Source organism: Malania oleifera, chromosome 1, assembly GCF_029873635.1.
Source record: "Malania oleifera isolate guangnan ecotype guangnan chromosome 1, ASM2987363v1, whole genome shotgun sequence".
Classification (NCBI taxonomy): Eukaryota; Viridiplantae; Streptophyta; class Magnoliopsida; order Santalales; family Ximeniaceae; genus Malania; species Malania oleifera.
The window spans coordinates 12,380,657-12,396,606 of NC_080417.1; the positions used below are offsets into that span (position 1 = coordinate 12,380,657).

Here is a 15,950-nt window from a genome sequence, read left to right on the forward strand (position 1 = left end):
TGACCTGTGGTCAAAGGGAGCCCCTCCCCCCCCCCCCCTCTTTTTTCTTTCTTTATTTCTTTTATTCTTTTTTAGTTTAAACAAGTGTATCCTTTTTTATTTTCAATGTATGTGTGTTTCTTACTCCATCTTTGTCTTTTAATTCATGATAAAATCACTCCTTTTATTTGTACCCATTGCCATTTTTCTGCAAAAAATTAAAAAAAAAAAATTAAATCATACCTAGAGGGCCTTTTGAATGATATTGATTGTAATGAGTGTGTCTCGCACAACCTCTAAGAGGGAATCAAAGAATCATAGATGTTAGGGGAAATCTTAAGGTTGTTAAATCAAGATAGCAAAGGAATTAAGTCGTATGCAAAAGCAGCAGAGACTATGAATTTGGTTATGGAAGAATCCCCCACGGAAGTTAAGATTGGGATATTGATAGACCCTCAAATAAGGAGCGAAATAATAAGCTTTTTGCATGAATTCAGAGATGTATTTTCGTGGTCATATCATGACATGTCAACCTTAGATACCAATATGGTTGTCCATCAAATCCTGGTGTGGCTTAGGGGTAAGCTAGTTTTATGCAGGTTTCCTAGAGATGTCACATTATCTGGAGTGGGTGGCAAACATTGTCCTAATCCCCAAAAAGGATGGTAGAGTTAGAATGTGTGCGGACTATAGAGATTTGAATAGGGCAAATCCTAAAGATGACTTTTCATTACCTCATATCGATATGCTTGTGAACAATACAACAAAACATAAGATGTTTTCGTTTATGGATGGGTTTTCAGGGTATAATCAAATTAAGACACATAATAAGATAAGGCAGAAACCACCTTCATAACTCAATAGGCCCTTTTTGTTATAAGGTCATTCGTTTTGGGTTGAAGAATGTTGGTGCCACTTATCAAAGGGCTATGATGACCCTTTTCCATGGCATGATGCACAAAAGGTAAAGTTATATGTGAATGATATGACTACAAAGTCCAACATGAAGAACATCCGAAAATACTTAGAAAGATATTCAAATGTTCCCCTAGTTTTGAAATTCAAAATGGGTACCTTTTTAAAAAAAAAAAAAATTTGTCTTTGAGGAAGTAATGGGACTTTGTGGGATTAATTTCTTTGCATAGGCCCCACGAAAGCCTCCTTAAAAAAAAGGAGTTGAACTCGTTCCCCCGGTTTTGAAATTAAAAATGGTGTCGTTTTTAAAAAAAAAAAATCCTTGATAAAGTAATAAGACCCTTGGGGGATTAATTTTCTTGCATGGGCCCCATGAAAGCCTTCCTTTAAAGGAGGGGTTGAACTCGTTCTCCTAGTTTCGAAATTAAAAAAATTGGTACCATTTAAAAAAAAAAATTATCCTAAGAAAGTAATGGGATCCCGTGGGATTAATTTCCTCGCATGGACCCCCACGAAATCCTTTTTCAAAAAATCATTGCCGATTTTGTCTCATTCATGAAAATAAAACCCGATTCTTATTTCCCAAGATTGGATTTCATCCCAAAATGTTTTTTTAACCTTGAAAGTCTTTTGGATTCTCCCAAATTGAGTTTTTTCGAATTATTTCTCAAAATGAGGCTATCTTTCTTTTTAAATTAGGCACTATTTCTCGATTTTCGAAGAGTTATTTTTAAGGTTGGCCACCCCGACTCAAAAAACTTGAATTTTCCTTATTTTTCAAAAAAAAAAAAACCCCCAAACCCTTTTTTTTTTTTGAACTATGTCGACTTGATCCCAAGGTCTCAGGTATGCAAACAACTTACTCCGAAAGTGGTAGGTCCAGCCGCCAAAACATTTTTTTTTTCTTCTTCTTATTTTTCCTAAACAAATTTTCAACTAGTTTTCAAAAAGGATGAGTAGTAAAGCCTCCATGGGATTTAGTGCCCCATATAGGTCTCACAAAATGTCGTTTTTTTTTTTGGGGAAACACATACACACAAGTGCGTAACCATTCCTTGAATTGGCACCTATAAGGGTTCTAAAAGGCTGATCATCACTGAGATGATTTACTAATCACATTTACTATGCACAAATGTAATTTGGAACTCAAAATCTATTTTTAGAAAAAAACATTTTAGGGTTTTTAAATTTTTTTATGTATTTTTTTTAAAAAAAATAAGGTGGCAACTGTGTGTCATGTGATTCACTATTTTGTCCTTTTTACAAAGCTCCTTTCATTTGAGGACCATTCTTCCCATTTCATCGCCATCCCAAATGGAACTTGGCGTTAATAATTTTCCTTTCCTTTTCTTTTCTCAAGTAAAATCCTTGATTCAAATAAACCCTTAATAATCTTTTGCACTCTTTTATTACTTCCCCCCCCCCCCCCCTAGAATGGAGGATCAAGAAAATAAAAAAAATTAAAATTAAACTAAATAGGATAAAAAGAGGAAAGAGAGCTCCTAAAATGTTATAAGGAAAAAAGCGATAAAGTTAGATAAATTTTCTTAATTCTCTTAATCAATAAAAACAATGCATAATTTTTTTTTCAAAATATTTTTTTTTTCACTAAACCTTACTACTGTAACATATGCTATGTGAAATTTTGTTATGAAATAAGATATAAAAAATTACAATAAAAGACACTTAATTCTCTTGAGATTTGTAAAAATATAAGAATCTCCCCTAAAATATTAAAATTTTCACAAACCTCACTAAAATTTCAAAATGTTCACAAGCCTTCCTTGAAATTTGTTAAAAAAATAAACAAATCTCCTCTTATATTTGGAAAAAGATAATTTTTTTTTTAGGGTTATAAGTGTCTCAAAAATCAAACGTGAAGGGAGACTTGTAAAATTTTTAAAATATCAGGGAACGTCTGTGAGATTTTTAGAACCTCAAAATAAATCCTTGTGGTGTTGTCAAACCATAAGAGAAGTCAATATCTTTTACCCAAAAACTTACTACAAAGTTCATTCAAGTTGTTCTATCTTCATAATCTACTTAAATATAGGAAGAAGATTTTTCAATTTTGACACAAAAAACATTGGGTAATGACAAAACTAATTTGTAATTCCTATAACAAATATATAAATTATTTTTTAACTTAATCATAACTAATTCATAACAATTGTAACGACCCGTAAATTTTTCACTACATAAATATACTCTGATACCATAACAAAAACTAGACTATAAACCAAACTGCTGAAGTATAATATACATAATCCCTAGATACAATACCAGAGTTCTAATATCACCATAAATACATACATATTCTCCCAAAGATCCATAATATATCCCAAGATACACAAAGCATAACCTTGTCTCACAAATACTTACCCTGAACTACAGTATCTATACCTCCTCTCTCTTGAAGCTGACTAAGCTCGGCTTCCTGGATTTCCTAAAATATTAAAGTTATTGGAGTGAGACACTTCTCAGTAAGATGGAATAAATTATTATTAGTATGTGGCAACATGAGTTTTAGTGTAGTACACATATCTATCAATTTATCAACTTTAACTGAGAAATCATGTAAATTTATACTCACACCAATATATTTATAAAATACATACTTTTCTCAAACCATGCTCTATCGTAATAAATTTCTCTGTGTACATAAATTATCATATAAATATATAGGTAAGAGAATTTCCCTGAATGGATAACCATATAACATCATGTAATAACCCCACATGATCGAGTCGTGTGGCCCGAAGGCAGGACTTAGCATTGGCTGGCCTACCAAGTTAGGTCAAACTATACGCCTCTGTAAGTACGATTGGCCTACCCAGCCTAGTCCGGACTGCCAGGGGGGTACTTTACACTCCTCTGAGCTCAATCAACTTTCCATTGACCAACACTCTTGCTATAGTGTGGTTGCACAAATATAACATAATAGCTACGGTACCGTGCTCTGTACATAATTGGTCCATCAGGGTTCTTATACCATATGGTACTATTTAGAACATAAACAATAACATGTTTTCATTTTCACATTTTTATATTGATCCAGTCATATTCATAATCCATACAAAACCTGTCATATTCATAATTATGAATAATACTATCGTATCATGATCTATATATATCTATCATATCATGATTCTGTATAAATCTATCATATCATGATACAAATCGGTCATATCATGATATGTATAAATATGTCGTATCATGATTTGTATAAATCTATCATATCATGAAACCGTATAAATCTGTCATATCATGAATTCTGTATAAATATATGCTATGTTATATATCTTCATAAAATATACTACCAAGTTTATTTATATTGTCATGCCCTGAACCCAGTAATGGGATCCAGGGGTGAAATAGTAACTTAACTTGTCCCTGTATCATAGAAAATCAATGATACATCATAATGAATGAGGGTCCGACCCCGTGGGGTTCCCAGGCACCCTATACACATTCACATACACAACAGATACGCAGCGGAAGAAAAGTCTTTCTATACATATTCTGTATCATACCAGAGTCTATACGAAAGAACTAGGATCTATAATACAATACAAACTCGTGTTTCCGCCAAAACCACAAAAGACAACCTAGTCTAATCCTAGTACTTACCCAAGTACCTTTCGCAGTACACCGATCTCTATGCTCCAACACCAAGACACTAATTCCGGTTACTCGAACGACCTATAAAATATGTACGTACAGCAGGGGTGAGACACCTCTCAGTAAGGAAGAATCAGGTTATATCGATGTGTGGCATATGAGTGTTATCATGACATACTAACATGCATAATTAAACAATCAAAACAGTTAAAATTAGTTAGAGTATTTTCACAAAACAAGCAATACAATCTGGTGTCGTCACACCCTTCGGCTCGAAGTTGAACTGTCTGGTGGTATCTCACACCCTTTGGTAAAACCCGACAATCTCGTGATATCTAACACCCTTTGGCAAACGCCGACAGTCTAGTGATATTTCACACCCTTCGGCAAACGTCGGTGCCCCCGATAACCTGACATAGCATCAGCCCACAGTGTTGAACCAGTGCAAATCTGGTGTTCGTACACCCTTCAGCAAAAATCGGCCGATCTAGTGGTATTGCGCACTTTTCAAAAAAAACCGAATTTCAAAACCTAGAACAATTCGGAACCCCGTTCCTACTTCACCAAAACACAACTCATGCATGCTTATATAACCAAACAATTCGACGCCCATTTGTTAATCTAAAATCATGATTTTCCAATCATATACATTTTAAATAATTCAAGGCACGACCATCCCTATAACACAATATATATGACAATATATTTACGACTTTCCAACAAAACCAAGGATGCAACCCAATACCCCCTTTTTCCCAAAACTGTAACATGAAAAACTCATAATTTTACCCATTAGATTTCCCCCAAATGAGTAACCAAAACGCACAAAAGACCGTGAACCACAGTTCTACCAAGTCTGATTTCAAAACTAACCGACATAAATAGAATCCCTTTACTTTTTCCCAAATGAAAAATCCTAAACTCTACAGTCCCTAAACAACGAACCAAGTTTCCAAAACTTACAAACCATAGTACAGAACATACTCACAATTCTATTCTCTACACAATTACCGAGACAGAATTAAAAATTGAGCCTTACCCCGATTTTGAACCAAAACCTGAAAACGTCCGAAATGAAAATCCAATCCATAAATCTTGTAGAGAATCCTTTCCTGATCCTCGTGGTAATGTTGGAAACGGATAAATCTTGTAGAGAAAGAGTGTTTTGAGTTCCTAGAGAGATAGAGAGAGAATTTGAGATTTCTTAACTGAGAAGTAATGAAAATGGATATTTATAGCCCTTTGATTCGGCCGCTCTCGTCCACGAGATGGCATCTTCGTCGACAAGACACTGAAGATAATTTTTCGACGAGAGGGTGAGCTCGTCGACGAGCCTGAGATTTCCAGATTCCTGAAACCTCTCGGCTTCTCCTCATCCATAAGCTCTTGTATTTCATCACCGAGCAACCTGAGGCCTTCGTCGACGAACTCTGGGTTCGTCGACGAAGCCTGCTCAATTACCATTTTACCTTTCTCTTTATTAAATTATTCCATATATCACGGTTCGAGTTCTTACAACCTACCCCCTTACAAAAATTTTGCCCTCGAAATTTGCAATCTCTCATTTACGAACTCATTCATACAATCAAACACAGACTCGACTCTAGAAAGAAAACCAGCAACCACTATAACGCAGCCCCGTCACAACATATACATACCCTCACTTATGGCAGAGGATACCGAGGTTACATACATAAACCATCTCAGGAGTTCACAATAACTAACACTCCCAACGACCAACCACTTATTCCAATACAACCAGGGTATTGCACACATACACAGAACAACAGTGGATACTTTCGGCATATCTCCGCTTCCAATTCCCAAGAAGCTTCCTCAACCTCATGATTCCGCCACAATACCTTCACTAACGGTATGTCCGTGGTACGTAGCTTCTGAACTTTACGATCCAGAATCTGAACAAGTACCTCCTCGTATGCTAGAGTATCTCCAATCTCCAAATCCTCGTAACTAATAACATGCGATGGATCCAACACGTACCTCCTCAACATGGATACGTGAAACACATCATGGATCCTCGAGAGTGTTGGCGGTAGTGTAATCCTGTAGGCTACCAGACCCACTCGCTTAAGAATCTCGAATGGTCTGATAAACCTCGAGCTCAGCTTGCCCTTCTTACTGAATCTCATCACCCTTTTCATCGGAGCAATCCTCAGAAATACCTTACCCCCCACTTCGAACTCTAACTCACGGCGGCGAACATCTGTATAACTCTTCTGCAGACTCTGAACCTATTTAATCCTATCCTGGATCAAACCCACCTTCTCAGATGACTGCTGCACAAATTCAGGTCCTAACACCCGACGTTCACCAACCTCATCCCAATACAGAGGAGATCGACACCTCCAACCATATAGAGTCTCGAACGGTGCCATCTCGATACTAGCATGGAAGCTGTTATTATAGGCAAACTCTATCAGTGGCATAAACTATATCTAGCTACCACCGAAGTCTAACACACAAGCCCGCAATATATCCTCCAAGATCTGTATTGTTCTCTCCGACTGTCCATCCGTCTAGGGGTGGAACACTGTATTGAAGGTAAGCTTCGTCCCCAGTACTTCCTGCAAGCTCGTACAGAATCAAGAAGTAAACCTCGGGTCTCGATCTGACATAATGGACACGGGTACCCCGTGCATTCTAACAATCTCATGCACGTATAATTCTACTAGCCTAGTCAAAGGATAGCTAACCTTCATTGGCAAAAAGTGAGCAGATTTTGTCAACCTGTCGACGATCACCCAGATAGCATTCTGCCCGTGAAGTGCTAGCGGCAATCCGGTCACAAAATCTATGGAAATATGCTCCCATTTCCACTCCGGAATAGCTAAGGGTTGTAACGGTCTTGCCGGCCTCTAATGTTCAGCTTTCATCTGCTAATACGTCATACACTGCTCCACAAACTGAGCAATCTACCTTTTCATACCACTCCACCAGAAGGTCTCGCGCAAATCCCAATACATCTTCGTACTACCCCGATGTATCGTATACAAAGGAAGATGCACTTTCTCTAGAATATTCCTTCTAATCTCATCATCGTTCAGAACACACAACCTAGTTCCAAACCTCAACATGCCTCCCTTAGAGATGTTGAATTCCGTAGCCAACCCCTAATGTACCTTCCCCACAACCTCTACCAACTTCGCAACACTAGCCTGCACGACTTTAATACGCTAAAAAAAAGTCGGCTGGATCACCAAACTAGCAAGGAAGGCCGGATGATCACCAAGCACTAACTCTATACCCAAGCTCTCCAGATCTTGTCTGATGTGATGTTGAGCTACAACTGCAGATACAGCCGCATGTTCCAACTTCCAACTCAACGCATCGGCTACCACATTAGCTTTTCCTGGGTGATAACTGATGGTGCAATCTTAGTGTTTGATCAACTCAAGCCACTATTTCTACCTCATGTTCAACTCCTTCTACGTGAAAAAGTACCTAAGGCTTTTGTGATCAGTGAAAATCTCGCATTGCACACCATACAAGTAGTGTCGCCAAATATTCGATGCATATACAATAGCAGCTAACTCTAGATCATGCATAGGGTAATTCCTCTCATATTCCTTGAGTTTCTGAGAAGCATACTCTATTACCTTACCCTACTGCATAAACACACACCCCAAACTTTTCAAATACACATCGCTATAAATCACAAAACTGTCATCCCCACAAGGAATGGTCAACACTGAAGCAGTAACCAGCCGGTGTTTCAACTTCTGAAAGCATTGCTCGCAATCACTAGTCCACTCAAACTTCACCCCCCTCCTGGTTAATCGAGTCAAAGGCCCAGATAACTTAGAGAATCCCTCCACGAACTGACGATAATAACCCGCCAGTCTTAGAAAACTCTGAACCTCCTGTACACTCTTCGGCCTCACTCAGTTGACCATAGCTTCGATCTTACTAGGATCAACTGAGATACCATCCCTAGACACCACATGGCCTAAGAATGCAACCTGATTCAACTAGAATTCACACTTCTTCAGTTTAGCATACAGCTTCTTCTCTCGCAGAATCTGTAATACTAACCTCAGATGGTTTTTGTGCTCTTCCCAACTCCTCGAGTATACCATAATATCATCAATAAACACCACTACAAACTGGTCCAAATACTCATGGAAAACCCTGTTCATAAGATCCATGAACACTGCCGGAGCATTCGTCAAACCAAAAGGCATGACTAAGAACTCCTAGTGGCCATATCTGGTTTGGAAAGCAGCCTTCGCCACATCCTCAGATCTAACCCTCACCTGATGATACCCTGATCGTAGATCAATCTTTGAAAAGACCTACGTCCCCTGTAACTGGTCAAAAAGGTCATCAATACGAGGCAACGGGTAGCAATTCTTCATAGTCACCTTGTTAATCTCACGGTAATCAACGCACATACACATCGACCCATCCTTCTTCTTCACAAACAAAACTGGAACTCCCCAAGGAGAAACACTAGGTCGAATGAAGCCCCTATCCAGTAATTCCTGCAACTGCTCCTTCAACTCCTAAAGTTTTTCTGGAGCCATCTGGTACGGAGTTTTAGAGATCAATGTCTTGCCAAGCAGCAACTCTATCACGAACTCCACCTCAGGATCCAGAGGTAAACTGGGTAAATCTTCTGGAAACACATCTGGAAACTCGCTGACTACCCGAATATCCTTAAGTCTCAACTCATCCCGCGATGGTTCCCTCACACAAGCTAGGAACCCCTGACATCCATCTAAGAGTAACCTCCTCACCTGTAGTTCCGATAGAACCGATGGCGTTGAACGCACACACGATCCTACAAACTCGTACTCCTGCTCCCCAGGAGGTCTGAACACTACCACCTTCCTACGACAGTCGATCACAGCATAGCTTAAAAATAGCCAATCCATCCCCAATATGACATCAAACCCCGACATATAATAGACCACCAGATTCGCCAGTAGCAACTTCCTCTGAATTATACTGTGCAGTCTTCTAACATCTTCCTACAGAATGATACACTCCTAGATGGCGTCGCTACAGACAACTCTTCACTCATGACTTGGGTCTCCACCCGACACAGTTTCACAAAATTAATAGATATGAAGGAGTGGGTCGCACTTGAATCAAATAAAACCACAGCTCTATTTAAAAACAACAACATAGTACCTATCACCACATTCCCCGTCTGCTCAGCGTTCGCTGGAGTAAGCAAGTACACCCTTGCTGGAGCTGTGTTCACCTGATATATCCCCCGGGATACTTGATTACTTCCCTGATTCTGACTCGAAGAAGGCGTACCCCTCTTTGGCGCGTCACAATTCTGAGCCATGTGACCTAACTGGCTACAATTGTAGCAGTTGCCCCCAAACGGTTAGCATGCACTATTATGCCATTTTTTGCATCTAACACAACAATCACGCAACTGATCCACTTGAGAACCCTGACACTCGGTATTCTGGCAATAACCCAAGCCCCGGTTCCCCTTCTTCCATGATCCCTGACAAGATCCAAATTGAGAACCAAAAGGTACTAGCCTCTTCTTCGGCTCCTGATCCACCTCATCCTCTCGAATACCGATTTCGATCACAGTGGCCTTATCCACCAAAACCAAAAATTCACGGATCTGAAGCATACCCACTAATCTGCGATGTCTTTCCTCAAACCCTTCTCGAACCTCCGAGTCTTCTCATACTCGTTCAAGATTAAGCACGGCACAAAACGAGATAGCTCTATATACTGAGCAGCATACCCTTGCACCGTCATACTTCCCTGAGTCAAAGTAGAAAACTCATCCGCATTAGTGTCACGTGTGGAAGCCAAGAAGTATCTGTCAAAGAACACCTCCTTGAAACGGTTCTACATCATCTCCGCAGAACCAGCCCTCTGCTTCTCTAGTAGATTCACTGCAGTCCACCATCGCCCTACCTCCCCAGACAGCTGGAAAGTAGCATAAAGGACTCTCTACCTATCTGTGCAGTGTAGGACCTCTAAGATCCTCTCAGTCTTCTCCACCCAGTCCTTTACTATTATCGGATCATGTCCTTTTGAGAACGTCGGAGGATGCATACATGTGAACCTCTCAATGGTGCACCCCGCAGACATAGGAGAGCGTTCGCGTCTCCTGACACTCCGCACGATCTCCTACAGGACCAACTTCGTCAATCCTCGAGGCACAGAAGGAGACTCATCACTCGCTATCTCCTCGGAGCCACTCCCTAGGTTATTATCCTTGGGTTCCATTTTGAAAACTCAATAGGAATCTATTAATACTCCTACAACACATACAGTTAACATAATTATCTATCACTAATCACGTTAACTACCACCTGATAGGTCTAGGTTTGTCCTATCACACCCAACATAAAAATCATCAATGGTTTACCGTGATTTTACTGAAATCGTCATTCTAAGAAAAACACAAAACACTGCCGACGAGTCCCGGTTTAGCAATAAAACAACCCCCGACCTACTCTATCCATTTCCAACATCCTATACTTTGGTATGTACACATAGTTATGCCTAACAAAGTCCACAAGACCTAACAACCTGGTTAGCTCTAATACCAAGTTGTTACGCCCTGAACCCGATAATGGGACCCAAAGGTGAAATAGTAACCTAACTTGTCCTTATATCATACAAAATCAACGATACATCACAATGAATGAGGGTACAACCCCGTGGGGTTCCCAGGCACCCTATACACATTCACATTCACAACAGATACACAGCAGAAGAAAAGTCTTTCTATACATATTCTGTACCATACCAGAGTCTATATGAAAGAAGTAGGATCCATAATACAATACAAACCTGGGTGTTCGCCAAAACCACAAAAAACAACCCAATCCAATCCTAGTACTTACCCAAGTACCTCTCGCAGTACATCGACCACTACGCTCCCAACACCAGGATGCTAGTTCCGATTACTGGAAGGACCTGTAAAATATGTACGTACAGCAGGGGTGAGACACCTCTCAATAAGGAAGAATCAGGTTATATCGATGTGTGGCATATAAGTGTTATCATGACATACTAACATGCATAGTTAAACAGTTAAAACCAGTTCCAGTATTTTTCACAAAACAAAAAATACAATCTGGTGTCGTCACACCCTTCGGCTCGAAGCTGGACTATCTGGTGTATCTCACACCCTTCAGTAAAAATAGGCAATCTGATGATATCTCACACCCATCGAAAAACACCGGCAATCTAGTGATATTTCACATCCTTCAGCAAAAGCTGGTGCCCCCGTAAAGAGATCCTTCCGAGATGTAGCATAAATGGAGGCACCACTGTCAATCACCCAGCTAGTCTCATGATATGCAACGTTTATCATCTCATCATTATAAACAATGAGGAATTCTACAGGAGTGGTGGTGGCAACTCTATCATCACCATCTTTGTCATCTCCATTCTTTGTTCCCTTCCCTTTCTCATTCTTGTTTTCTTTCTTCAATTGCCTGCAATATATCTTGTCGTGTCCCTTTTTCCCACAATGATGACACTCAACATTTGCAAATTTGTTGGACTTGCTTCTGCTGTTATCTCTATTCTTTGGACCTCTGCTCTTACTTCTCCCCCTCTTTTCTGTAATCAAGATCTCTGACTGTGAAGAGGATCCCTGTGTTTTTCTTCTCATCTCTTCATTTAGCAAACAGCTCTTGGCCATATCCATTATGATTATACATTTTGGAGCGGAGTTAGACAATGAAGTTTTGAGTGTCTCCCACGAGTCCAGTAATGAACCAAGCAACCATAACCCTTGTATCTCATCATCAAACTTAATACCCATTCCACCCAACTGATTAATGATTCCTTAGAATGTATTCAGGTGATCAGATAAAGGAGTCTCGTCCTAGTACCTCAAAGTCATCATTTGTTTAATCAAAAACAACTTATTATTTCCAATCTTTTTAGCATGTAACTCTTCAAGCTTACTCCATAGAGAACGTGCATTTGTCTGTCTACTAATATGGTTCAAAACATTATCATCTACCCATTGCCTGATATACCCACACACCTGTCAATGTAACAAAGTTCATTCCACATTAGACTTTTTTTTTTGTTTTTCAGCACTAAACACCGGCAGGTAATAATCTTACACATAAAGAAGATCCTCCATTTTTCCTTTCCATATGTGTTAATTTGAACCATTGAGATTAATCATTCTACTAGTATTTGCTTCCATAATTCAAACTGTCAACCTGACTATCTGCCAACCAGGCTCTAATACCACTTTGTTGGGAGAGATATCAACAAACAACTACAACGGAATAATTATTCTCCTTATATGCAAGAAAATATAGTGTATCTCTACTTTTATATGTGCTGAAAATAATAAGAAAAATAATCAATCACACCAAGCCACAAGAATACAAGCAATTTTTACGTGAAAAACTTCCCCAGTGTGAGGAAGAAAAATCACGGGACCTAGTCCAGTTGAAACCTCCACTATCAATCAAATAATGGGTACACCAAGTCTTCTCTAATCTCAATTAGAGGTTACAAATATATCTTATCAAGATATCAACAATCTTGGCAAATACAAAGAGAATTGCAGAGAATATACCAAATTTGCGGTTACTGTTCACGGGCAAAAATCCCAACTCCTGAATTCCAAATCCAATCTCCACCGTTCAGAATTTAGTTCCTTGAGTCGTGAACCTCTCCTCCAAATATCAGTTGGATCGAACCACAGACGAAGCAGGATCGAAGTCTTGATGAAATCTGAACAGCATGAGAAAAATCACGTTTTTCTCTCTTTCTTTTGAGAAGTGACGGCTCCTCCCTTCTCCCCTCTCTATTTATAACTTCCTTTAGGTTTTCACACTAAAAGGGTTGGGTTTTGGGTTTTTAATAAAGGCCCTTGGGCTTTCCTCCACATGATAGGAAATAACCCAAAAAACTTTACCGAAACCTAAACCCTTTTTACTCTACTTAAATCCATTGCATTTGCAAATGGATTCAATTCAAAACTATGGGCGCACCCTCCCAAAATTACCTAGATGAGAATTTTAGTATTTAAAGCATTATTACAAAAGAGAAAAGACTCATAAAGGAAAGTCTCTCCACGTAAGATTTAAATATTCACCAATTGCAAGATGTCGTAAATCCGCACAAATGAGATCTATGGTTTCATGTGAGTCTTAATGATATGAGTCCCACATAATTCTAGTGGGTCCAAAGATTAATATAATATTTTAATAAGTGGTGGAATCCAAATACTATAAGGAGGAAGTGTTATTACATTTCTCATTAGAAGCTCTAGCTTGTCATATGCATGGGCCGTGAAATGAATAGCGACATTTAATCATAATTCAGTTAGAGCATATGTTAAGCATAATTTAATATTACAATAGCCTTTAAGAGATTTTCTTTAGTTTACATAGTGAGAGAGATAATTCAATTCATCTCATCCCATAACTCGATTCATCCTTTTCAATATTCAAAATGAAAATCTCAATCTTTAATCAGTAGAGACAACATGAGACACCAATAACTTTTGAAAGATGAATAACCCAAAATGAAAAGAGGATAAACCCTTCCGACACGAAGTACTTTTGTTTTATGAGGCTCGCCATTTTTCTGTTGACATAGTGTTTATATACAAATCCGAAGTTTTCTCCATACTCGAGCCATAAGAGGTTTCAAATTGTGTTTCCATACACGATACATCGTAAGGTAGAGTTTCTATAAAGTTAACTATCGTATCTCCAAAAATCATATATATAGAGCTGGAGTCGGGCGCATGACATTATAGAAGAGTCTGCAATATTAATACTCCCTCAGCTCTGCTGACCAGGACACAGTACTCCTTAACACCACATGGCATGCTTAATTGGTCACGTGGGGGCCAACCCTTGGTCTAAATAAAAGTTCAATGGACCACAAACCTCACTCACTCCTCCAGCCACACATAATTAACCCATTAAATTAACGAAGATGAAACAGTCAAAGTACAACCCCAGAAACCAAAAAAGAAAAACTTCAAAATAATAATATCTGTAAGAAAGGAGAATTGCATGCAGAGAGGAATATGCATGAGCCCAGTCATGATGCTTCCCATCTGGGTTCCCTTCAGTTCAGCTCCACACATTACGACTAGCTAGGCAGGTAGGAAGCTAGCTTTGGTCCCCAGCCTACAAGCCAATCAATGGCCTCCCATGCAGAACAAATCTCCTGCCATGCTCTTTGCTCACTATATAAAAATGGTCATCAGAAATTCAGAGGTCCCCTCGCCCTCACCAGTTGAACGCAATCCAGTTCTCAACTGCAAAGAAGCTAAAAAAGATATATTGGGAAATTAAAGAAGTCCCCGAACACAGAAGGAAGTACAAATGGGTTGGTCTCGAGAAAATGCGGCTACCCTGATGGAGTAAACAAATAACTTCATGAAAACTGAAAAGCATGTAACCATCATATCTGTATATATTTTACTTGTTCTGAGTATTAAAGCCAATGTGAGTTCTTTTGAATAGAATGATTATGATCAGTATCTATGGATGTTCAGTTCTAATTTAGACACCTGTCCAAGGCGAGACTGGAAATGAATGTGTTGGATTAGTTTTATAAGTTGTGGCTTGGGCGTGAACTCATGACATTGGTTTCTAGGCATGCACATGATCTTGGTTGATACACTGGGCAAATCTAGAGAGTGCACGGGACATTGATTGATGCCACAACAGAAAGACAAAGCTAGATAATTAAAAAAGAAAACCCACTAATACTAATCGCCATATCTTCTCATAATTTATTGCAACTATCTAAATGCATGTTTGGTGAGGCGAGAATTTGAATTTATATTGAAATTGGATATAAAATATAATATAAAATTGTATTAAAATTTCTCAAAATCTAAGATCCGAAATTCATGTTTTTCCTAACACAATGTTAGTTCATTTCTGGATCACAACCATTTTTTATGCGCATTAAGAAGCTTTAGACTGAGGGAAAGGCTGGTGCATATTGAATATGAACATAGCTTTGAAAGAACATATGCCATACTGGCAGGTTGCAGCACTTCTGCAGGTAGCTATGCCGGGAGCTGGGGGATTCTTTCCGTCAATGAAGCATTTTACTCCACCAAAAGGGTTAAGCCTACCCAAAAAAATAAAATGTGGAAGAGGATGCAAACTTACATCAATGCTAATGAAGCACTGCTATAGATCCATGACACATTTTGCAAAAAACTGTTACCACAGCTCAAATCTGTGACTTTCAAGTCACGGCGACAACTTTACCATTGCACAGATTCTTCTTCAAAATATATACAAATTAGTGAACAAAAATTTGATATCTCACTTCGTTAACATTTAATTTTTAGTTATATCAAAAATTATATTTTTTTAATAATATTTGATACAAAATAATTCAAAAAAATAATAAAAAATAAATTTCCTTCTTATTTCCTTTTCGTTTTTTAAACAAAATCTTTAATCCACAGATCC

At 38.7% G+C, this 15,950-nt stretch overlaps 1 protein-coding gene across 2 annotated transcripts in view; it reads right to left on the reverse strand.

Annotated features, from left to right (window-relative positions):
* Positions 1 to 3,000: 3,000 nt before the first annotated feature.
* LOC131155300 (uncharacterized) overlaps positions 3,001 to 15,950 on the reverse strand; it is a 50,820-nt gene continuing 37,870 nt past the window's right edge. The window contains exon 2 of one of the 2 annotated variants that reach the window (XM_058108346.1): positions 3,001 to 3,340. In XM_058108346.1, coding sequence (XP_057964329.1) covers positions 3,263 to 3,340 — 78 coding nt within the window. In that variant the 3' untranslated portion in view covers positions 3,001 to 3,262. The remainder of the gene's footprint in view (positions 3,341 to 15,950) is intronic. The other variant, XM_058108354.1, reaches the window with a different exon arrangement.